This window comes from Bactrocera tryoni, chromosome 1, assembly GCF_016617805.1.
Source record: "Bactrocera tryoni isolate S06 chromosome 1, CSIRO_BtryS06_freeze2, whole genome shotgun sequence".
Taxonomy (NCBI): Eukaryota; Metazoa; Arthropoda; class Insecta; order Diptera; family Tephritidae; genus Bactrocera; species Bactrocera tryoni.
This window is the reverse complement of record NC_052499.1, coordinates 28,414,887-28,440,343: the sequence shown is the minus strand read 5'-3', so window position 1 is coordinate 28,440,343 and position 25,457 is coordinate 28,414,887. Positions and strand designations below refer to the sequence as shown.

At 36.3% G+C, this 25,457-nt stretch overlaps 1 protein-coding gene across 2 annotated transcripts in view; it reads right to left on the bottom strand.

The window, feature by feature from the left end:
- The window catches only part of LOC120769662 (putative cysteine proteinase CG12163), a 40,714-nt gene that overhangs the window by 2,167 nt on the left and 13,090 nt on the right, over nucleotides 1-25,457 (bottom strand). Inside the window, exons 2-6 of one of the 2 annotated variants that reach the window (XM_040096774.1) lie at nucleotides 10,176-11,111; nucleotides 1,814-1,941; nucleotides 1,359-1,747; nucleotides 807-1,155; nucleotides 531-709 (exon numbers count right to left, since the gene is read on the bottom strand). In XM_040096774.1, the coding sequence (XP_039952708.1) occupies nucleotides 531-709; nucleotides 807-1,155; nucleotides 1,359-1,747; nucleotides 1,814-1,941; nucleotides 10,176-11,111 (1,981 nt within the window). The remainder of the gene's footprint in view (nucleotides 1-530; nucleotides 710-806; nucleotides 1,156-1,358; nucleotides 1,748-1,813; nucleotides 1,942-10,175; nucleotides 11,112-25,457) is intronic. The other variant, XM_040096784.1, reaches the window with a different exon arrangement.

The following is a 25,457-nucleotide window of genomic DNA, read 5'->3' as shown; positions in this document are numbered from 1 at the left end:
ATTTACGCATATGTCTGGGGTGAGATGAGCCACTTCCAAGCAAATAGTTGCCCGTTTTTTTGGAAACACTCGACATGTCGCAACCATACCACTGAAACAACGCAGAACAATAAAATCTGAGTGGTACACAATCATTTGTTGCCAGTTGTCTTTCAAGAAATCAGGAAAACCAACCGGTGAAAAAGGATCATTCTTCACCACGAAAATGCTAGCTCTCACACATCGACTGAAATTGTTGAGCACTAAAACATCGATTTGATGCGCTTGCTACTCTAAGTCTCCTCTGTAATCGGGAATTGTCCGCGTGTTGTGACCAAATACTATATGCATTCTCCCGAATTGTTGCGTTAATATTTATTTTGCTGCCAACTGTATAGTATCCAACCCACATCGGAGTTATGGAATGCACTATACCTCGTTAAAACGGATATAACACAGCGCCGTTCTTACGAGTATACTGATCAAATTCATACAGAGCACTGATTAATTATAATAACGGTAATATAATACTTAACACTCCATCTACTCACCAATTGAAATGGGTCCATTGGCAATCAGCCATTGTGCGATGGCGGTCTCATTCTTTGGCAAATCAACACCACCCTTGACCTTGACATGTACTTTTGACTTGCTGAATTTACACTGGTCTTTGCGTCCCTCATACGGGTAATCGGATTCCAATTCCAAGCCACCAATATGCTCTATCGCTCTGCAATTTAAAGAATATAATATATAAATATATATGTATGTATGTATGCTATTACAAAGTGAAGAGTGAAGACATTTGCAGTAACAAGCACACTTACTCGTAGGCATTGTCCATCAAACCCCCATTGCAGGCCGAATCACTTGTGTCGCAATCAAGCAACTCCTGCTCAGAGTATTCCTCCAATTTGCCCGTCTTCACTGCATGCAAGCCTTCGACATTGCCCGTCACACTGAAGGCCCAACACGAACCGCACATACCCTGATTCTTCACCTTCGAAATGACACCCTTCTCTCGCCAATCAAACTCCTTTGGCAACTCAATATTGGGAATCACAGCTGGCGCATTCTTGCTTGGCTTATCCTCGGAGCGTTGCCACAGGCCAGTACGTTGTTTGTATTCCGTGCTAGTTAAGTCAGCGAATTCTGTAATGCCATACTTGGCGCTACCTGTGAGTGTAGAGAACAGCAGACGGTTGGGAATGTGAATAAAGAAGCAAGAGTAAACACAAAAAAGGAGGATATTAAGTATTTGATAGCGCACGTTGCAAGCCACGGAAGTGAAACTTTTGCCTAGACTTGGACGAGTTGCACATACAAATGTAGATATATATATATGTATATAGCAAGTATATTTGTAGTTTCTCGCTTACCCATCTCATTACGATTCAATTCTTTGATAATTTCCAAGTTCTGTTTGAAAATACGCAAACGCATTTGATGCTCCATTGCGGTGTGATAGCGGCGATTGTATTTAATTTGGAATTTGCTAAATAAATGCTCGGTTTTGTCCAAACTGTGGTGATTGCGTTTCTTGTGTGTCTTCTTTTCTAGCTGCTCTACCGAGCGACTGTGGCGCCGTTTCACCAATTCCTTATTGGGGCAGTCAAAGGTCACCTCATAGCCATTGGGCAACCATGGTTGTGCCCAAATCTTGACGGTGCAGCGTTCCTTCTCATCATTCTCATTGAAGAGCTCTACATCGATTTTCGTCAATGTGCCCGAAACCACCTGTGTGGTGGCCGAATAGACCTTTGAAATCCTGCAAATTAAAATAGATTTTTCTTTAGAATGTGGGAGTTATATGGAAGTAAATATGTAGAATCACCTGTAATTGGGACCATCGCCGGCAGCAAGTTTGTCAAGTGACGCCTGCAGACGTTGCTCGGCATCCTTTTTGTCCAATGTCTTAGCACCACCAACTAGATTAGAGCTACGTTTGGCACGAACATGCACCTGAAATTAAACAAATTGAAAAATAAAAATATTTTTATACTTAATTGAATATTAAACAGTTATTGTAGATGTTTCAATTATTGCTTAATTTGTTAAAACTTAGGGAAATCTTTTTTCAACATTTTGTTTTTTTTTTGCATTTTCTGTTCCCTTATACGCTTAGAATTAATGTAGAAACCCACTTTACCATTGAAAGGTCTCGAAAAAGGCCCAAAAATAATAATACCTGGCACAGTACACACCAGTACCTCAAACTTTAAACGCGTTTTCCTCAAACACACTTTTTTGAACTGGCGGACATGATTCCGGTCGAACTACTGAACCGATTTGCTTAATTTGATTTAAAATTTTTAATGTTCAAAAAACGCCTGGCCGTCGTTCCTACATAATGTTTTATAATTTATTGACAATGTTATGACAAAATTTATGTAAAAAAACATGGGGAAAAATTAAAGAAAAACGTTAATTACTTTTTTATTTATAAGAATAAATTTTTGTTTCAGATGATCCAAACATGAGAAATCGAGTCCGCCAGTGAAAAAACGCATCTACGAAACGCATCTATATCGAAAGTTTTGGTCTTTTGAAAATGAAAGATGTCAATGTGTACTTCACGTATTCATGCCAGAACGTGACTTGATGAGAAATGTTTAGGACATATGCGTGCTCTGCACCAGGCGAATAAACTATTCATGATCATTTACTAAATTCCTTACAGGCCGAAAACAATGAACCGAGTGAAGCCTGTTACGGATAAAAAACTTGAAATTGCGATTATTAGTATACATATGTATGTATGTATGTATGATAAATGTTTGCAACATTTATGAAATTTCCGCTTCATTGCCTTTTTACTACTAAAAATTTCATTAATTCTTCACGTTTAAATAATTCCAATGCAAATTTCAACGATCGATGAATGCGTATTTTGGGGTTTTTTGACGTAAGAATTATTTCTGGTTCATTACTCAATTGAAGAGTTGTTGTTTGCAATTGCTTTGCTCATGGCTAACAATAATTTTTTGACACACAGTAATTCGTCTCAAAAGATGCTTGCAAAATGTGAGTCATGAAATTTTGAAATTTGCAAACAAAACATGTGTGCTGGTTATATAAATAATATTATTATACATATGTATGTACGGCACAAATGTATAACGTATATAAAATAAGTAAATGTAAAACAAATAACTGAGAAATAAATAAACAGACGTAAAAGGTGTCAGTATTAAATAAATATTCTATATTCCAGTCGAATACAAGTTTTGCAATAAAAGGACAGGTTTAGACAAAACAAATTATTTATGTATGTATAAACATACAATATGATTTTTATTATACTCTTGCAACATGTTGCTAAAGCGTATAACAGTTTTGTTCACATGTACAGAACTGAAATTTGGCACAGAGGATTGCAGTAGCAAGGGGCGTCTGTGGGCTGAAAATTTAAAAAAAGTGCGTCTGTCCTTTCCTGATAAGAGTAATTCTGTTTATTAAAAATGGGTTGAATCGTGTGCATACTTCCCTTAGCTCCCATATAACTGTTGTATGTATGTACATATGTGTATTAGTAAAATGGGGATGTAGTATAGTTTTCAACCATAATTGTAATGAAAATACAACTGAATCTCTGAAACGGGTTATAATTGCTCAGTAATGCTGGTGTACTTAGAATTCCATTTAAAAAACAAGTAAGGAAGGGCTAAGTTCGGGTGTCACCGAACATTTTATACTCTCGCACGATAAAGTGATAATCGAGATTTCATTATCAGTCATTTACATATTTTTCAAATACCGTATTTTTGTAAAGTTTTATTCCGCTATCATCATTGGTTCCTAATGTATATATTACTAGAGAAGGCATCAGATTTGAATTCAAAATAGCGTTATATTGATGGAAAGGCGTGGTTGTGAACCTGATTTCACCCATATTTTGTACATATCATCAGGGTGTTAAGAATAATATTACATACCGAATTTCATTGAAATCGGTCTAGTAGCTCCTGAGATATGGTTCTTGGTCGCATAAGTGAAGCGACCGCCACGCCCCATTTTCAATTTTAAAAAAGCCTGGGTGCAGCTTCCTTCTGCAATTTCTTCCGTAAAATTTAGTGTTTCTGACGTTTTTGTTAGTCGGTTAACGCACTTTTTAGTGATTTTCAACATAACCTTTGTACTGGGAGGTGGGCGACGTATTATCCGATATTTCCATTTTCAAACTGTACTGAGAAATTGAAGGAAACGACTCTATTGTTTGCAATAGCTATAGTATTTCCAGATAACAATAATTTTTAGACACACAGGCTATTCGTTTTCCAAAAAAATTGCTTCCAAATATGCAGTCAATGAAATTTTGTGCCAAATTTTGCTTTAATAACATTATTTATGCTTAGTTATGACATAAATAGGTTTTGCGGTATACATTTTGTGGGCGTGGCAGTGGGCATTTTGTATAATGCGAACTAACCTTCTTATGGAGTAAAATGTAAAAGTTTCAAATGATATCTCAAATAAATAAACAGACGTAAAGGTGTCATTATTAACATAAATATTCTATATTCCAGTCAAAATGATCAAGTTTTATATAACCCTATATCTGACTCTTTTAGGTTTAGGACTTACAAACAACCGTTATGTGAACAAAACTATAATACTCTCCTTAGCAACTTTGTTGCGAGAGTATAACAATAGGTTAAGCAATCTACCATAAATGCAAAATAAAATTATGAATGCTAGCGAGTTGAGAGCCCTGCGCCGCATATATGTATGTAAGTCCAGGTTGCTTCCTGTTGTGTAGGCCCGACTGTATTAGGACAGTTAAGTCTGGTATTGTTTGTAACTAAAATCGAAGAATCGATAAAATAACAAGTGCCAAACTGTATTTGGTTCATTTCTTATATCTATAAAAATAACCGTGCGATTCTGTACCGTGATACAGTCTCAAGTCTCTAAGTTCGAGATTTCAAGTTAGAGACAATTTTTGAGACTTAAGACGATTTTGCTATTCTGTAAGTGACAGTCACGAAATCTATTACATTCCATTATTCAGAGAAGTTTTTACACTTGAATGAAAATAAATATGTCGATAACAAATATTAAATTTTCTATAACATAGTCAAAAAACAGTATTATAGATAAAAATAAAAATATATGTTGACTTTGTCTCATAATATTTACGAAATTTATGTAAAATTTATTTTTAATTTTTCGTGTTTGATTTGCTTACAAAATATAAAAAAACGACAATCGATTAATATTTATGATGATCTCTATTCAGTATATTCAAAATGGCATACATGAGTTCCTTTTAGTTTTGTGACCTGCTAGCTATCAGGTCTCAAATTTGAGGCAATATTTTGAGACTAACGCTAGATACTGTTTAGTGAATAGTAACTAGTCACAAATTGAGACTTTACCTCAAAATGTCTCAAATAGAGACTAGAGACTGGTTACGGAATCCCGCTATAAATATTGAAAACATGATTTTAGACCTCAAAATTAATCCTTAAATATGGCACAAAATTAAACTCAGTTGTTTTGTCAGCAGGGCACAGTTGAATAAATGCATATACATACATATATGCACATAACCTATGTATTTGTTTACACAACTCGGCTTCATTGCATGAAAAGCGGAATTTCTAATGAACGCCGACTTAGGGGCAAAAGAATCGAATGCCAAATATATTCAGATGCCTGAATAAATGATTAAATTACCTCCATATATGTATATGTTTGTATTTACTCTGGCATCTACCTGACAATTGGAAATCCAACAAACCAACAATTCAACTAGGAAAATCGACAATGAATTGAATTGATGTTGACAGGCATCGGTAAACCTACACACTCATATATACACATACACATTAAGTTAACAAATAGTTGAAGAGACAAAGGCTTATTGTGATATTTCCCTAAAACCAACATAATAAGATCAGGGAATGCACACAAGAGTGTAAAAAAGGGCATGTAGCACATGTGAATATATTTAACCTTAAATGACTTAAAAAATTATCAAACCGAAATTGATTATTATTAAAGAAATTATTAAAATAAAATAGTACCCATTACAGAATACAAAAACCTAATTCTATATAACAACATGAAAATGTCTTATTACTAAATACCATATGATAGTGTTTTATAAAAGTACAGGAATTTCGAGTCAAATATCGCTGGCTGAATTTAAATGTGGTATTTACTGGGCCAGTCAAAAAAAGAAGAAGATTTACAGGATCGGTATATAAAAGTTTAATAGTCATCTTGCATTTTAGACACAACGGGTGTTTTTTATGAGTTTTCAATGAGGCAATACTTTTTTCGGAGTTGGTACTTCTGGCAGCTGTTACTTGATTTACACCCAGTTTGGTTTACCATTTCATAATGAACCGATTTGCTCCGGAGTAACGTTTGCAAATCGTCACAATACAATTTTGTTCAGCGATGAAGCTTACTTTTGGATTAATGGGTGCGTTAATAAACGTAGTTGTCGCATTTGAAGTGATGATCAAGTCCTTGTATGAACAACTTTTTAATTCAACAAGATATTTTCACGAAAAATGCTAGCATTTAAAATTTTTAAATCGCACGACTATAACTATAGCATATAGCTGCCATATAAACTGGCCGATAAAAATTAAGTTCTTCGATGGTTTATAAGGATATTCTAGCTAACGTTTAAGTTAAAAATTTGTTTTAATACTTTTGGGAGCTTTGATTAGTAATCAAGCCAAACAGTATTAAATGGGCTTCTACAAACTCAGAACGGATTATACTCGTACTAGAATTAAAAGCTTTAGATCCAACAATTTAACAAGTGATTAAAGCAAAAAACCACGTACAAATTCATATACAGGTATAAAGACCGCTTAATCTCTAGACGAGTGCACTGGTAGTTAAAATTCCAAAAACAACAAGTCGAATGCATTTAAAGCTTTGATCTTTGTACCCATTTAAGATACTGTTAACGTATAACATATTTTAATACAAACAAAACAAGTAAAGAACACACTCAATAAGCAGAAACAAGAAGCACAAACTACATACACGCTTAAATTTGTATTGTAAAACGGAAAACACGACAGGACAGCAGCTCCTGGTGTCGTCATGTCGGCTCATGCTCACTGTGGGGGCAATAAAGACATTTTAAAACTACATGATATTAAAATTAAATTGCAGAAGCAGGAGTTTGAAGAATGCATTCCCGAGCATTTCACTATTACCTCGATTTAAGGCCTCTCTTTTGCGGCAGAAATGCGGCATTCCGTAACTTGGGCAACACACAGCAGAAATGGTTGACGAGCTAATTTCGCAACTGTTTATGTTTAAATAAATGGCAGGCCTGGCAATACGTCTTATTCGTTAACCACTCAAGGAATAACCACACCTTGTCAACTTTGGGACCATTCAAGGAACGGATAGATGCTCTTAGCCGTATAATCAACATGTATACATCAACACAGAACAACAACCAAAATGAGCACTGAAGAAGAAGGCTTCGGGAGATGAATCGAAGTCGAACCCAAAACTCAGAACAGCTGAAAGAGTGCTGCAACAAAAACATCGTTCAAGCTTCAAACGTCACACAAGGGGGAAGCCTCACTTGGCTAAAAACGGGAATGGGAGCTGTATGTATGAAACATGGATATATCATAACGCACCACAGCGCCTGAAACCACAATGTTGTAATCATAATTTTTTGGGATTTACATACATGGCATTAATTGCGTGACTATCACGATAACGGTAAAACAATGAAAAAACAAGATTACTCTGCGTTCTTAGATCGATTGGACGTCACGGTCAAGGATAGACTAAAAGCAATTCAAATTTATTTTTATTTTAAGACTGAATGATTGCGACAAATTCAACAAATCAGAGCTCACCAAAATCAGCCAAGTTCTTCATGCGATGAAAATGGTGTAACTAAGCCAACTTTTTCATTTACAGAGATATCTATTTAAGCTTTCATATATTTACAAAAATATTTCCATGCTTTCTATTATAGTACAAAAATTCTGCAGACAACCGATGCTGGCAGACCTTTAGTCAAAGTAAATTTTGATAAATGAATTAGAATTTGGAGACAATTATACTTGTATATTATGTTATCATTTGCTTAGATCTTGTTATTATGTGAGACTGAAAACTCTTCAGCTAAAAGATCTTTATTTGTACTTACGTATATGTATTTCATCATGAAATCAACTTAATGGCTATGCTAACCATTTTGACAAATGACTCAAATAATCAATTTAAAAATTCAAACAAATAAAATTAAAAAATATTTTTGAAAAGAGTTTTAATTTCACATACTAAAAGGCATTCAAGCTTGTATGCTTGATGAAAGTACATACTTTAGCACAAAGGCTCACCTTTTAACTCTTTGAGTCATGTATTTATAATATAACAGTGAACCATGAAACATAATAACTCGAACCAAAAGCTTAAAAGGCGAGCTTCGCGCTCTGCCTACCATTAGCGCTTAAATGTAACTAAAATGCTCGAGCAGTTTTATTGGCGCAAGTAAAAGAATCTTAAGTCGAGTTAAGGGAGAACTAAGGTGATGCATCGCAAACGTTCTCTATCTAATTTAGAGAAAAACTAAATTCGAAATTTTGATTGTTGTAAGGAAATACATAAGAGTTATAAACCATTTTCACTCGAATAAATAAACCTAAAATTTAGCAGTCAACATATTCGACATAAGCCGTTTTTGCGTACAAACATAGAAATTACTCGGGGTCGAAGGCGCATATATGCACGTAAGAGTAATTAAAATTGTGGATAAATCAAAAGAGGAGCGGTCGCATTACGAATACTGTTGAAAGCGTCAGCGTGTTGCTGGTTGATTTTGTGGCAAAACCCGGTGGCACTGATAGCTTGAGGGAAGTGAGGAATGTATAGTAAGTGCAAAAGGAGGCATACAAATGTGTGACGATTTCATTAAATGAAGCAGAGAATCACACTTTCGTAATTTGAGGACACATATGTGCATACATGCATACAAATATCTGTCTACATATGTCATATTTATACATATATAAGGTTACATATATATGTATACAAAACAATGTGTTTCAACAAGGACGTAAACATTAAAAACCCAAGCGAAAAGCCATAAAACAAATAGCACACAATAAACGAAAGACAAAAACAAAAAGTAGACTAAAAAACCACACAACATTGACGACAATTACAATACTTTGGGGAAGAGGGGAGCGTAATTTTATAATTGAAAATACGAAATTTTGACGGCGTAGCCAAAACCAGATATTAAACGACAAATACACACATAACAACCGTAGAGAATACAAAGCCACCTACAGTTTACCAAGTGTGTACAAAAGGGGAAGAGGAAAGGATTACGGAGAAGACGCGGCGTTTCAAGTAGAGGCAGTTGGGAACGCGTACGAGGTGATGCGATAACTAACGTGTACTCGGCGCCGCTAAGTACTAATGTGTAGTACATTCTCCCGGGCAGAAAAATAGAATTTCCGTCGAATCGGACTCGTAGTTTTGTTTTGACCATTTATGAAATCGATCGTCCTTTTTTTTAAATCGGGAAAAGAGCAATTTCGGCCGGTCATTCGATTCTTGTTATTGTGTGGAATCAAACAACCCTTGAATGCTGACGGTTACCACAAAATACATATAACGTATTGGCAGACTGTCGATTGAAGATACGTGAGATATGGGTTCCATCAGTTCTGACGATAAGCGCAAAAGTGACAGTATTTGATGTTGTTTAAGAGCAAATCGAGATTTTTTCCACGTAATTTTGTGCCCCTCGCCTTAGTATCGATCTGGTTAACACCAGAGATCTCGGAAACACCCAAAAATATATAGTTCAAACCTCCAAAAAGCGTTTTTTAGACCATTTAATGAAGTTGGGGAAATATATCGGGATAAAAAGAGCGATTTTCCAAAATTTTAATTTTTCTGTTGTATACCAAGTATGTGCTTATAAACCGCCCTCGTATATATAATTATGAGGATACATATTGTATTAAAAAAGGAAAAGGACTACGGACAAATCGAGGCGCATTTAATAGAGACAGTTGGAGAGAGATACGAGTGAGTGTGTGTGTGTGCAGGGACAAGAAAAAAATTTTAATTAATGCATTTTCAATGATGAGCACGCTGCTCGTTGCCGATGCTTACTTTTAAAACAGTGCGCAAGCTGGCACAAGTTGTGGGTACCGTGATAATTTTGTGGGCGCGCTATTTACCTGTTCTGTTGCCACCTCGCCTTCAGACTCCACCAGCTCCTGCTGAGGCTGCTGCTGCTGCTGCTGCACATAATTACTCGCCGCATTCTCACTAACGCCATCATTACTACTATCACCAGCAGCTGACTGCTGCTCGGCTTCCTGCCTTTCACGTTGCGTTTGCTCAAAGCTAAGTGCGCCCACCGATAGAAAGTCATCCAACCACTTCATTTCGTCTTGTGTGAGCACTGGTAATGGCGATGTAGACTCTGCGTTGTCTTCATCATTCACGTCAGCCGCCGTTGACGTAGTTGCCGCTTCGGCTGCTGCGGTCGTATCCTCATTGCGCGCTGTCGCTTCAGTGCTTAATTGTTCTGACGTTGTGGCGGCAGTGGAGATTGAGGTTGGCGCTGTTGTTGTTGTGGAAGTGGTAGTAGTGCTCGTTGTTGCATCGCGTCGCTTCAAATCATTCGTGGCGAATGGCATCGGTAGAATTTGTGATTCCAATTTGGACATTTCATCGTCGGTCAGCTCATTTCGTGTGCCGCCATTAAAGAGCGCATTCCTCGTGTACTTATCGTTAAGCGCCTTGCTGCGTGCCGCCTGATCGGTGAGTGTGTCATCCTCGCTGGTGCAGTTGGTGGTGCGCAATTCACGCACTTTGTCACCCCATTCGGTGCGCAACCAGGGCCTTTCAATTATCACTAGTCGGCACACCACATCGGCATCCTTCGCTTTCGTATCGACGGCGTTGAGCACAATTTCGTAGCGCACACCGTCGACAATTTCGCGAAATGCATCAATAATATTGACAAAATTCATAGTAAGCGGCAGGAAAGTCATTGCGATATTCTGCACACCAATCAGATTCGGTGAGAGGTACTCACGTTCGCCGGGATTCAGTACGTGCACTCTCTTCACTGGCTCCTCAACGACAGCAGGCCGACGTAGTAGCTCCTATACAAAGCGGCAGCGGATGGAAGACAATAGTAGGTTGGACGTTTTTGTTGATTGATTCATTCAAGGATTCGTTGATTGATTGATTTATTCCAATTAAAACACCACACACCAAATTAACGTACATATGCACAAACATAGACGAAAGACAAGAGAAATACAGAGGTATAAACGTGGTGTCTTTGTAGTTGGATTTAAGCACGATTTGTGCATAAATAGGTTAGGGCAAGACAAGCTTTAGCTGCTAAAGTGTATGTGTATGTGCGTTCGTGGGTGTGTGTGTGTGGGTGAAGGCGTGCGTGTATTTGTGTGCTGTCTCATACCAAGTGATGAATGCTTTTTATGTTTGTAGTAAAACTTTACCAAGCGTCACACCGAAACCCAATTAAAATACGTAAGAATTATTTAGCGTTTATGAATAGTTTTAGTTACAAAGCGGCATTTTAAATACATACACATAAGATTATTTCTGAAGGCGGTGAGTGAATATATAAAATAAAATATTAATGACATTTCCCAACCAAATGATTACTTATTAACTCACATCATGCGGAATGGGAACTAATGGGGGATAACAATAAATAAATAGGAAGCATGGCAAAATTGCATACATTCAGCTTCGAATGACTTTATTTTTCTGTTTTTAGAATATAAAAGGATGCTCTCTCGAGAAATTTAACATCGATGAAGACGTAGTTGCAAAAACAAAGGTCTATTATAACCAAAAATGATATCGAGAAGTTGGAAAAGTCACTCGATGGCAACTATAAAGAATACTAAATAAAATTTTGTCGAAAACATGTGCTTTTCTTTAAAGCATTGCGAAGTTTCTGGTTCGTATTAACCCTAGTAAAATAACGATATGTCGAAATAGCATGCTCATATTTACGATACAAGACTTACGTTTATATAATACTGAAAATGAATGCATTCAGTGAAAAAACGAATACTCGTAATTTTAAAAACTTTGACATTTTTAAAATGTTTTAGAAGAAGATACACCATTATCTTTCCAGTGTTATAAAATAGCGTCATATTTCTAGGGCTAATAGTTATAAAATAGCGCCATATTTCTAGGGCTAATAAAGGTTTATAGCATTGATTTCACCGCTCTGGAATAGTTGAAAATGGATTCAAAGCAATCCACGGATTTCCATTATGTCGTAACTCCGTTAATTGAGAAAAACTGTGCAAAATCATACAACTCCAATATAAATATTTCAAGTTTTCTCTAATAAAATATTTAATATAATGAGCCACCTATGCTAAAGTGTGCTGTAATTATCTAACTAACATACATATGTATGTATACCCAAATGTGTTTATGTACATAAGTAAACGTGTGCACATGTTTGCTATTCTCCATTTAGCTGAAAGGATTTAAGCAATTTTACTAATGTGTGCTTTTGATACATGGATATACAGTATTGGACAAAATTAAAGCACCCTGGTTTTGAAATTGCTGTTTTTCTTAAATAAAACAAAAAAAACCTCAAGCTATAATACCCTTAACAAATTCAAAAGATTCCTTACAAGAACTTTGATCGGTCAGTTTGTATGACAGCTATATGTTATAGCGATTCTATCTGAACATACTATTTGGAGATTGCATCATTGTCTTAAACAACAACCATTGTTGGAAATTTTGTCAAGATATCTCGTCAAATAAAAAAGTTTTCCATACAAGCACTTAATTCCGATCGTTGAGTTGTATGGCAGCCATATGTAATAGTGGTCCGATATCGGCCGTTCCAACAATTGAGCAGCTTCTTGATGAGTTAATGACGGGTGCAAAATTTCAGATCAATATCTAAAATATTAAGGCACTTGTTTGCATATAGACAGATAGACGGTCATGGCTAAATCGACTCAGTTCACCAAGCTAATCATTTATATTTATCATATATTTAGCATATACCATTTATATGTACCATATATATAAGTATTTTACAGGGTCTCCGACATTTCCTTAAGGGTGTTACAAACTTCGTCGCAAATTTAAGGGGGGGTAAGGTTTGATAACTTTTTTTTTCCATTTTGTTTCTATTTTTTTTTTCTGAACCATCAACATCTCAAGAATATTGTGTTAAAGTTTTAGGTCATTCGGAGAAAAACTAACGAAGTTACAGCAGGTTGAATAACGGTATCTCTAACTACCTGCGCTGAGTGTACAAAACTTTGAATCGATTTTCCCAAAATATGTCATTTTTAAAGTCGGTGACCAGCCTACAGAAAGAACTACTGCATCGATCGTTTTGAAATTTTGTACAAATATTCTACATATATATAGCTCTCGAATGAATTCGAGTTTTTCCAAAAGTTTTATTTTTCTAAGAATTTTACAATATCAAATAGGACGATTTTTTCGTCCAAAATCGTCATTTTGGCTTGAAAATGGTACCAAAAATTGAAAAATTAAAATTAAAAAAAAAACTCGACGTCAATTGAAAGATAAACTAAGGAAAGCATTTTAATTTTTTGGTTTCAGATGATCCAGTGATGCTGTAGGCTGGTCACCGCACAAAAACTTTTTTCGAGGTGCCTGCAGAGATCGACGATAAGTAAGTATAAGTTATTCCTCGCTATTTTTCGATAAAACTTTTTTTAAGTATCCTTCAAAGGTTGTACTTTCATATAATTATAAGTAAAATAAACCTACAGCAATAATTTTTTCTAAAAAAAATCACGAAAAAAGGTCTTTTTTCGACGAAACAAACCTTACCCCCCCTTAATATATCCTGTTCATTTAGAAAAAAGTAGAAATATAACGGATAGTGAACCAAGCATTATCGGCAAATCCCAAAGTGTTATTTATCATTTGGCGTAATTTTGAAAATTCCACCAGGATTATGCTTTGTCCAATACTGTATATATTGGCATACAAATACATTATAAATATAATATACTCGTAGATATATTAGCATATGAGCATACATACATATATGTATACATTTAAATGTATGTATGTATTATTTAACACATAACTTGTGAAATGTGTATGTACATATGCACATACATAGTATATACTTACATACATACAAACAATTGTAGGCAACATATAAAACTGAATAGTTAACAATGGAAAGCAGTAAACTGTATGTCAGTTAAATGCAGTCGAGAGAATTCACTGAACATATTATACATATAATCATAGGAATTTGCACTGCAATACTTAAATTTCCATGGCGGCCAGAAATGCATTTCATTGCAAAATTGTATTTGCAAATGGAATTAGTTGAAAATAAAAATTAGCAAACAAAAGCAATTCACATAAAATATGTATATTTGTAATACATAAGTATGTATGCATGTCTGTATGCAAGTATGGATGTGGCTAACCAAAGTTTGCTGGTGGACATTTGCGTTACAGTTGTACAAAAGTATGTATGATAAGCTTTGCGGTAAGGCTGGTAATAATTTATTAAAACAAAACGGAAAATGCAAAACTGAAATAAGGAAAAATGTAAATAATTATGAACAGAGGCGCTTCATTTACGAGCTGTCAGCGCATTCAGCACATATGTACATATATACACACAAAGAGTCAAGGGAAGCTTTGTATAGAAATGCGTTAAATACAGATGCATCGTTATAAATTTCATTTAAAAATAACTGTAAAGTGTTTTTGTGTAAAATATTTTGTAATATAATAGTAATCTGTCCATTTTAATGGACATTTTGAAAATGCTCGCTATAATCTACACATTTAATTGGCGAAAACTCAATTGCGTCCACAAATTAATTAATTTCACCTAAAGTGATAATTAATCTAATGTAATGTATTATATCATATGTACATACATATATCATAATGCACGGATATACGAGAGTTGCATATCAAAGTTTCACAAAAGATAAAAACAACAGCAAACTTCACTCACGATTACTGGTTATTACAGTTCAAGCAAAAAGCTCAAAAGCTTTAAATAGTATACAATGAACACAAAAATAAAGTAAGAAAGGGCGAAAAAAATTCGGATGGAACCAGATTTTTCAATGAGAAATGTTTAAACCCAATTGTAATCATTACTTTGCGAGTATCGCTTTTGTCCATTTTGGTGAGTAATGTCACGATGTTTGTAACACCCAAAAGAAAATGTCGAAGACCATAAAAATATATACAAAATATATACAGATTTGCCAATAAAAGTGATGTGATTTATTTAAAAAACACACCAATTGTTAAGGAGATTCAAATAGTTTTTCTGAATATAATATCATTGAAATGATCTTCCAATTTTCGAGTACTTTTTATGTTAAATCAAGTCGTATGTCATGAATATAACAATCAGTATTGACTTCTAAAGCCTGAAGAGAGTCTGGTTTATGGCTAAAAACCGATGACTTCAAATGACGCTACAAGAAGTAGTCTAATGGTGTTAAATCATAACTTCTTGGAGGCCATTCAATGTCAGGATTTCTCGAAATAATCGAATTTCCTAACTTTTCTCGCAATAATTCGGTTGTTGCAGGTGCAATTGTGGCCATAAAATGTTGGTTATCATATCGATGTACACTGATCTCTATTGACAGTAACGGTTTCATTTCGAAAGAAGTACGGACCGATGGTTCCACCAGACCAAAAACCATACCAAACTGTTAATTTAAGTGAATGTAATATTTGTTCATCAATAATTTGCGGATTTTCTTTGCACCAAAATCGAGAGCATTCTTGATTTACCATACCACTGAGATGACAGTGAGCCGCATCGAAGAAGATGATTTTCATAAACCGTTATCGTTTTCAAATTTTTCCAAGCAAAATTCACGACGTTTGCGGTGGTCCAATGGCTTCAATTCTTGAGTAAGAACAATTTTATAAGGATGCAAGCCTAAAACCTTTCTAAAAATCCGCCAGGTTGTCGTTTAGGACAGTCACAATTCTTGAAAACGTCTTGGAATCGACAAATTGCGGTCTTCAGCAACACTTCCTTGAACGGCAGCAATATTTTCCTTACTTCCAGCAGCTCTTTCTCCTATTGGCACATGAACATTATGTAAAGAAACAAGTAAGGAAGAGCTAAGTTCGGGTGTCACCGAACATTTTATACTCTCGCATGATAAAGTGATAATCGAGATTTCATTATACGTCATTTAAATATTTTTCAAATACCGTATTTTTGTAAAGTTTTATTCCGCTATCATCATTGGTTCCTAATGTATACATATATTATACAGAGAAGGCATCAGATGGAATTCGAAATAGCGTTATATTGGAAGAAGGCGTGGTTGTGAACCGATTTCACCCATATTTCGTACGTGTCATCAGGGTGTTAAAAAAATATTATATACCGAATTTCATTGAAATCGGTCTGGTAGCTCCTGAGATATGGTTCTTGGTGCATAAGTGGGCGGCGCCACGCCATCATTTTTTAAAAAAAGCCTGGGTGCAGCTTCCTTCTGCCACTTCTTCCGTAAAATTTAGTGTTTCTGACGTTTTTTATTAGTCGGTTAACGCACTTTTAGTGATTTTGAACATAACCTTCCATTTTTGAACTGTATATGGAAATACCTGCAGAAAACGACTCTGTAGACTTTGGTTGACATAGCTATAGTAGTTTCCGAGATATGTACAAAAAACTTAGTAGGGGGCGGGGCCACGCCCACTTTTCCAAAACAATTGCGTCTAAATATGTCCCTCCCTAATGCGATCCTTTGTGCCAAATTTCACTTTAATATCTTTATTTATGGCTTAGTTATGACACTTTATAGGATTTCGGTTTCCGCCATTTTGTGGGCGTGGCAGTGGGCCGATTTTGCCCAGCTTGAACTTAACCTTCTTATGGAGCCAAGGAATACGTGTACCAAGTTTCATCATGATATCTCATCGGTTCAAGTTACAGCTTGAAACGGACAGATTGGTTCATGACATTTTCGACTCTTCGTCGCCCTGATCACTTTGGTATATATAACCCAATATCTGACTCTTTTAGTTTTAGGACTTACAAACAACCGTTATGTGAACAAAACTATAATACTCTCGTTAGCAACATTGTTGCGAGAGTATAAATATTCGCTCGATATTTTCAACAATTCGAAGAATAGCGAGCACAGGTGGACGATTATTACGACCATAATGGCATGGCAATAAATGGCAAAAGTGCACGAAAAGTGCAATTGGAGAACGATTGATTTGCTAATAAAATTGTATAAACAACTATAGCATATAGCTGCCATACAAACTGAACAATCAAACTCAAGTCCTTGTATGGGAAACTTTCTCATTTAACAATGAATCTTCATAAAATGTGGCCCAGGTTATTATCCAAAGCATTGCTGAAATCTCTGAACAAATTGTTCAGATCGAACCGTTATAGCAGATAGCGGTCACACAAACCGACCAATCAATATTAAGAAAAATTAATTTTTATATCATTTTATGCTATTAAAATGCAACTTTTTAGGAAGTTATAGCTTCGGTGCAGCCGAAGTAACGTTTACATGTTCTTGTTTTGGTTCAGATATAGTAAATTTTTGAAAACGACCGTTAAGGATTTTACATTTCTTTTCTATAAACCGATTAAAAAGCAAAACGAAATATTTTAGGATTTCTGTGAAGCTGGAACAATCATTTTCCACATTCGATTTTATTACCAATATCGTTTTTAGATGTAATGTCGATTCCTTTTCTCATACTAATATTGATAAGGGCGATATACCGTATACAAGTATAACGATATCTTGCGCCACCAGCAGCTCTCGGGTATAATATAGCGAGCCTGCAACCAGTTCAACAGTCGTGCTTACTTTGTCAATACACAAACCACTAATTAATGAATTAAAAGTGAGAAGCAGGAAAAAACTGAAAGCCAAAAGAAGGAATCAAATAAATCTAAATGGTTGGTGCTTCTGCGGCGTGAAGTGTTTTTCTGCTTACTTGTGAAGGCGATGACGACGGCATCTAATAGGAATTTCTATCACGTTGCATCGGCTAAACCGCAGACTACGCTTCACGCTTACACGGCACAAAAAAAAAACGCTGGCACCGTGGCGGGGTGAAGTCGAAATTGAAATTGCAATAAAACAAATTAGCTACGAAATTCATTTATAGCCGGTTGAACGCTTTTTGGGGGGGTATTCATTTCCATTTCAATGGTTTTAGGCAACGCTGCATCGATGACCGAGCGACCGGACGATGCAGTGGATGCGGTGTACTCACGTACAACTACAAAAACAGCTTGCTCATCGCTTACAAAACACTTGACTTTTTTTATTTTGTGAAAAATATGGTTCGGAAGCACAGTTTAGTAGGTGAGAGTATGCGTGGACAAATTGCTTTAAAAGCTGGTTTCGCACAGAGGTTTTTGATAGTTTGCCTTAAGAGCTCGTGGTGTTGCCACAGTCAGGAAATTTACAAATACTAAGAGTTATTTATACTTTAAAATTGCAGCTACAAATTATTTGCTAATTGAAATGTGAATATTTTTATAGGCGCATACTACCTGGATACATTTTAGTTGCAAAATTCCCTTTATAAAAATTTAGTTGTCTATTTTATTAGCAGTTATAAAAATATATTGCATTAAAAATACAAATCACTAATTAATTAATTTATTATACCTCTTGAGAGTGGGCTTCACACAATTTGAAGTCTAAAGCTGTTGCTTCACTTTGCCTGCCTGATGTCAATTTACATAACAACAATTTTTATTACTCAAATTAAGCCGCTAAAGCTTTCAATTCTAACTATACTGACCTCGGCTAAAGCTTGACGTCGTGCTTTACACATTTGTATTTGATTGCATAACAAACAATAAATTTTAATTGAATACATTTTCTTAATTATATAATCCAAATCAGTGGTTTGGAGTAGCAAAATATTTTTAAAATAATACAAAGTTGACAAGATGGCTATTGCTATTATTATAATGTCACAAATATTCCCGGCACAGTATAAAAGAATGGTGCCGAGATAGTCCGCTTACGCGGTTTTAACCGACTTAACAACAGTGCTCCAGTCGTTTCTTCTTTTCGCAAGGTCTTTTTTCACCTGGTTTCTACAACGGTGTTGAGGTCTTTCCCTTGCTATGCTTCCCCCGGCGGGTACTGCGTCGAATATTTTCAGAGCTGGAATGTTTTCGTCTATTCGGACGACATAGCCAGCGTAGCCGCTGTCTCTTAATTCGCTGAACTGTGTCAATGTCGTCGTATACCTCATACAGCTCATCGTTCCATCGAATGCGATATTCGCCGTGGCCAACGCGCAAAGGACCATAAATCTCTCGCAGAACTTTTCTAACGAAAACTTGTAACGTCGACTCATCAGATGCTGTCATCGTCCATGCCTATGCACCGTATAGCAGAACGAGCATAATGAGTGACTTATAGAGTTTTGCTTTTATTCGTTGAGAGAGGACTTTCAATTGTCTATTTAGTTCGAAGTAGTTTCTGTTGGCAAGAGATGTTCTGCGTTGGATTTCGAGGCTGACGTTGTTGTTGGTCTTGATGCTGGTTCCAAAATAGATGAAATTATCTACGACTTCGAAGTTATGACTGTCAACAGTGACGTCCCTCTGCGGGTAGGGGGGACCCCCTTGGGTAGGGGGAGAATCGAATATACCCGCGGTAAGGCATGCCTGCCGTAAAAGGCGACTAAAATCCCGCATGCACTGTGTCTGTCATTCTGGGCTTGCCTCGAAATGTCAGCATAGTCCATGTCAGATATAGTGCTATAGTATTCATCGTAAAAAATGGTTATTATATCAATGTATTTTTATTCCTGGTATAGACCGTGTTTTCGTTTACGATTTCGTTTACGGAGGGTTTTACGAGACACTTGTCAGTCATACAGTCGGGTTCTTAGGAGTTCTTAATAATTCCTGGGGGCTCGACTGGCAGTAGCCTAAGTGCGCTTGGGCTACAGGTCACACCAAAGACTAAAACATGGTACCACGGGGAGCAGCCGCCCCTGAAGTTCGCTTCAGTCTGCTCATTGGGTTTTTGGCCCTTTGTGGAGATTCGTGGTGGCTGTGGTTTAAACCTAAATGCAGGAAGGACATTAGTCCAATGTGGAGTCGCACTGCGGTCGGGTGCCGGACCCAGAGTACGGCAGAGGTTTTAGATGGGCCTCGAACCCGACCAAGGTGGAAAGGGAGTCCCACCCTTTCAATTTGGAACCAAAGTGTAAGTGTGTGTGCCAGCACTCATGCTTTGGTTCTCCAGCGTATGATGCGGCTGCACGCACTCATGCTTTGGGGCGCTGATCAACGCATTGTTTTGATCTGTGTGTTTTTAGTAATAGAAAACACCGTGGATTTGAGCCTCCTTAGGCAGATACCCACGTTAAACCACATTGGATTCTGTCAACAGTGACGTGGGGAGCCTCGTTCACAACTAGACCCATTTTCTTCTCGACCTTATGCTCTGGAGAAAGCAGAACTATCAGCGCGGGTGTTGAGGCCAACGATATCAATATCATCGGCGTACGCCAGCAGCTGTACACTCTTATAGAAGATGGTGCCTTCTCTGTTTAGTTCTGCAGCTCGAATTCGTTCTAACTTAGATAGTAATTCAAATATCTATCTTGAAGATACGTATTGTCATATCAACGGTATTAGCTTGTCCCGAGAGATTATCGAAACATCTGCTCACTTTTTAATAGAGTAATAAGCAGCGATTGTTGAACGGAATTATTCGAAATTTTAAGTTAAGATCTTTCCGATTCCTTCAGTTCAATAATTTCTTACACATTGGAATGAATTGTTTTGAATTTTCTCGGTTGGTAGGTTGGTTTGGGTTCCTTCATAAAACCATGATAACCAACATAAGATTAACGAAATGATGAGATAGCCGCAAATATTTTAGCAACAAATATTCCATGTTTTACTTTGCTCTTTTACTTGCAGTGGAGAATAGTTTCGGAGATGATGTATGCTTCTAGATTTTTAGACATCTACAATATAACAATAATATAAATAAATATAGATATTTTATTGATCCGGCATCGAAATTGGTTTGGCCGGAACTGAAACTTTAAACGCATTTTCCTCGATATAGACTTTTTTAAAACGATACCCACAATTTCTACTGACTCGAACTTGAAAATTTTTTAGAGTCTTAGACTTTTTTACCTCTGGACCTGGCCATACCCTGTTGAATCTGTCAAAAAAGTAGTACAAAAATTTTTGTTTTTTTCAAGCAGTCGCCATTTCGGAAAAAAAATGTTTTAAATATTAATGGCATTTTTTTACTACACTTCAAAAATTACTTGAAATTCATGCATCTAGACTAGAATACCCCCTTAAAGAAAATTGAATTACTGACTCACTGAAGTACTAATAAGGTCTCCATAATTAAATTGCTCAATCGGCAGTCAATCGAATCGCGCAATTTTTTATTATTTATCTGTGTTATTTCTAAAACTTAAACGAGAAACCGGTAAAGAAAGATCTATACCGTTGGCAATATTTGTATTGGTGATTCAAGTCTTCGCCAGGGTTATTGCACTAGCATGTGAACAAAAATAGTTTGAGTAATGAGTGTAAAAAGAGAACGGGAGAACTGAACAATTATTTCTTGTACACCAGTTAATACCTTGAAGCTGAGTATGATCATTCTTTAAAACCAAAACTACTAAAATTAAATATTAATTTAACGCTTAATTTAAGTGAGCAATATGTATGTAGGTTTACAGAAGCAGCTATGTACATAAATTACCCGTACAGTAGTCTAAGCCTATTTAAAGTAATTATTTATGACATTGGTGGCGGTGGCAACATCAGCAATGTCGGTTCTATGTAAATATAAGTAAGTGATGGCGCATTCTACACATTAAACGACAGTGACGGCTACTGACTTTAACGCGAAAGCTAACTACTCGAATGGCGGCGTTGTTGTGGCAGATGATTTTTATTATTATTTTATATTTTTATGCCACCGACTTTGATATTTCAGCCATTGCTTTTGTCATTGTAGCCAAATGCGTTATCATGATGATGCTGCATACCGCTAACTAACGGCGCGGATTATTACTGAAATTTCGAGTTCGCTGTCATTTGGGCAATGTAGTTGACCGTAGCCGACCGACGCTATTTGGATTTGGTTCGAAGTGATGCAGCACCAAGCATCAAAGCGCGATGCATATCGAATAAATTGCCATTTACCAATTACATAAACCAGCGGTGACGGGGAATGTTGGTTTGGCTTGACCAAAGTCAACAGCGTACAAGCAAAAGGCCGACCTGCTCAATCGTTCGACGGGTTAATGGTCAGCGGCCTGCGGCCAACAACGTATGGACTCAAATGATAGTGATGCCTAGAGCAGCAAAGCTATATTGAAGTACACATTACCCTGCAGAACTCTGTACAGCTGAGACTTTACTAGAGAAGTAGGTGCTTAAATTTCTAGCAAATAATAAAAATACTAAAAAAATGGTTGGACAAAATAATAAGTACATCAGGTATCTGTGAATGAAAAATGGATCAGTTTGAGTTTTCTGTTTCCTATTTGATTTTTATTTGCTTCTTTCATCAGTATCTAGTATATCCGCCATTATTTTGACATTAGATAAATTTGAGGCACGTATCAATTGGAATCGCATACCAGGTTTTTTCAACAAAAATGCCATAACTGATCCTTATTTTGGAACGATTGCTTCCTAATCCGTTACTTTAGCTCCTCCCAAAGGTTTTCAATTGGATTCAAGTCGGGAGATTGATATGGCCGTTTAAGAGAAGTCACACTATTGTCCTGAAACCAATCTTTTATCAACCTCGGAATATGCTTACGATCAATACCCTGCTGAAACTTCTATTTTAGTGGCATGCTTTCCTCAGTATATGGCAGCATCGTGTTTTCCAAGATATCTTTATTTTATAACCTAATCATGGTGCCTGAAATACAATGTATTGGTCCTACACCATACCACGATAGGCACGCCCAGACCATTATGTTGGCGCCACCGTGTTTAACGGTCTTTTTTGTAGACTGTGAATGTAATTCTTTACCTTTCGAAAGTCGAACATTCCGTCATCAGGCATCATTTCCAAACAAATTAATTTTTGTTTCGTCATTCAGAAGATATTGTGCCCACTTTTTCTCATCACTTGGGCCGGACCAATTTGCATGATTTTTCGCGAAATGTGATCTTATCTTAAATTTTATTTTTTGCAATTATGGTATTCTTCTGGCTATCCTGCCAGGTAAATTAGCTCGATATAGCCTTCGTCGGGCCATTCCGGAAGAGATTATGCTACCAATATTGGCTGATATTATCCTTGAAGATATAAAGGGGTCCTTTTTACCAAGAGTGACAATGCGGTTGTCCGTTGTTGTTGATGTCTTTTTTGGTCGACCTCGAATTTCAACATTCTTTTTAATCCTTAGGCCATTCTGCACGAAATACAATGAACGGCCTAATGTTTTAGCGATATTCCTAAGACTTTGGCCTTCTTTTCTGAGGTTCCTTATCCTCCGCACTGCAATGCTTTTGCAATGCAATGCCGAAAGAGCAAACCATTAAAATAAATCGTCCAAATTGCTGAAAATCTTAAAATAATTACCAATGTACTTATTATTTTGACCACTTAGAAACACGAACATCAACAATCAATTGCCACGCCCACTACAAAGGGATTCAGCATTTTCTTTTCACTATGAAAGGCACTTCAATATCGAATTTAAGAAAATTAACCCGTAGTTGCATTCGTACACTTCACCAAACTTTCAAAATTCAATCATGAATGCAGCCTAAAGGAATGTACTTATTATGTTGACCATGCGTGTAAATGGCTTCTATAGTTTGTAAAAAAATTAAAGCTATCTATCGTAACTTCGTATCCCAAACTCACAGGCAATAGTTAGCCACCGAACATACTTCTACTATGGATCATAAAACTCATCGGCCATATCGAAGTATTCATCCGAAAGAAAAGAGCCATAGTAGGTACGGTGAAAATTCCTACTGAATAATATGGTATTCATATCTCTTTCCTTTCTTTAAGCACTTAGGGTGCGAACAAAAATATTTACAGTTACTCCAAAACTCATCCAACATATCCAAAATTTTTCAAAGTCTATATAAAATCTCGTTCCCTAAAAATTAACTTCTAATATAAGCAATTATGTCATTTCATTTTCAATAGTTTGCCCTAATGGGTATTATTGATAAAAGCAACAATACCGCACTTATAAATTACCCCGCCTAGCTGGGTATTTATGCCGACTTGTTAGCATTGAAAACACAGATACAATGAAATTTGGATAATCAAGCCGAATGCCAGCATGAAAGTGTAATTTCAAAACGCATACAATTGGAAAGCATCGATGAGTTCAATCGGAAAATAAGCAGCAAAGAGGGAATTGAACAAGGATAGGGCAGGCACTGAAAGAACGGGTTATTACATAATAACAAAGTGAATACGTCGAAAAGTTACCAAAATAAATGAAAAACACTCGAGTTCACACGAGCATGCGACTCATTTACATACAATTATGGCGCGCCGACTGGATCCATGGACGGCAACACAAAAAAAAATTAAGAGTTTTAAGAGAAGCACAAAAGCAATATGAAATGCTTTTAAGAGAAGCACAAAAGCACAGAAATGCTTTTAAGAGAAGCACAAAAGCACAGAAATGCTTTTGTACGGGGCCTATAATCAATGCCGACTACGGCCAGACGCGTCGCAACTTAAAACTAAGTTACTTTATTCATTATTTCTATCTGATAGATTGTCTAACCGAGATTGAAGGAGTGTATAAATAATGGTATAGTATATACTATATATGTATGTACACATGTACATATCTACATATTTCATTATAAATTCAAAAGTTAACAAAAGCAGAAGAATTAGAAGAACTGATACCGCATTGATCATTTAAAATGTGATTCCACTAAATATGTAAATTTCCAATTCACCAGCTATCTCATTAAGTCAATCGACAGACTGTCTGCCCGGTTGATGGTCGCAAGTTGAGGTTTTTGTTGTGGTCTTAGTCAGCACTCTCGATACTTCTACTTATTAACTGATTTACATAAATTCACTTTTGCGCCACAACAGGCGGACACCAGCCAAAATACAATGTAGATAAATGGACGCTCACATCCGAAACTCAGGCGTGTATAAAAACGCTTCAATAGAAGAATGAAAGCTAGAGCAAAAGTGAAAAATAAAGTAAGCCACAAAACAGCAAAGAAAAACACTTGACCGATACAAGGAATAATAATAAAATTATACGTATTTGAATTTTATACTAGTATGCTGGTTTGAGAAAGGACTGAAACTTGTAGAGACGAATATTTGGGTGCCTTGGCACGTACCGAATTTTGAAAACCACCAATTTGCCTTTATACACCGAATTTCGGGGAAAATAACTTTATGATTCACTTTGTCAAATTATTGACA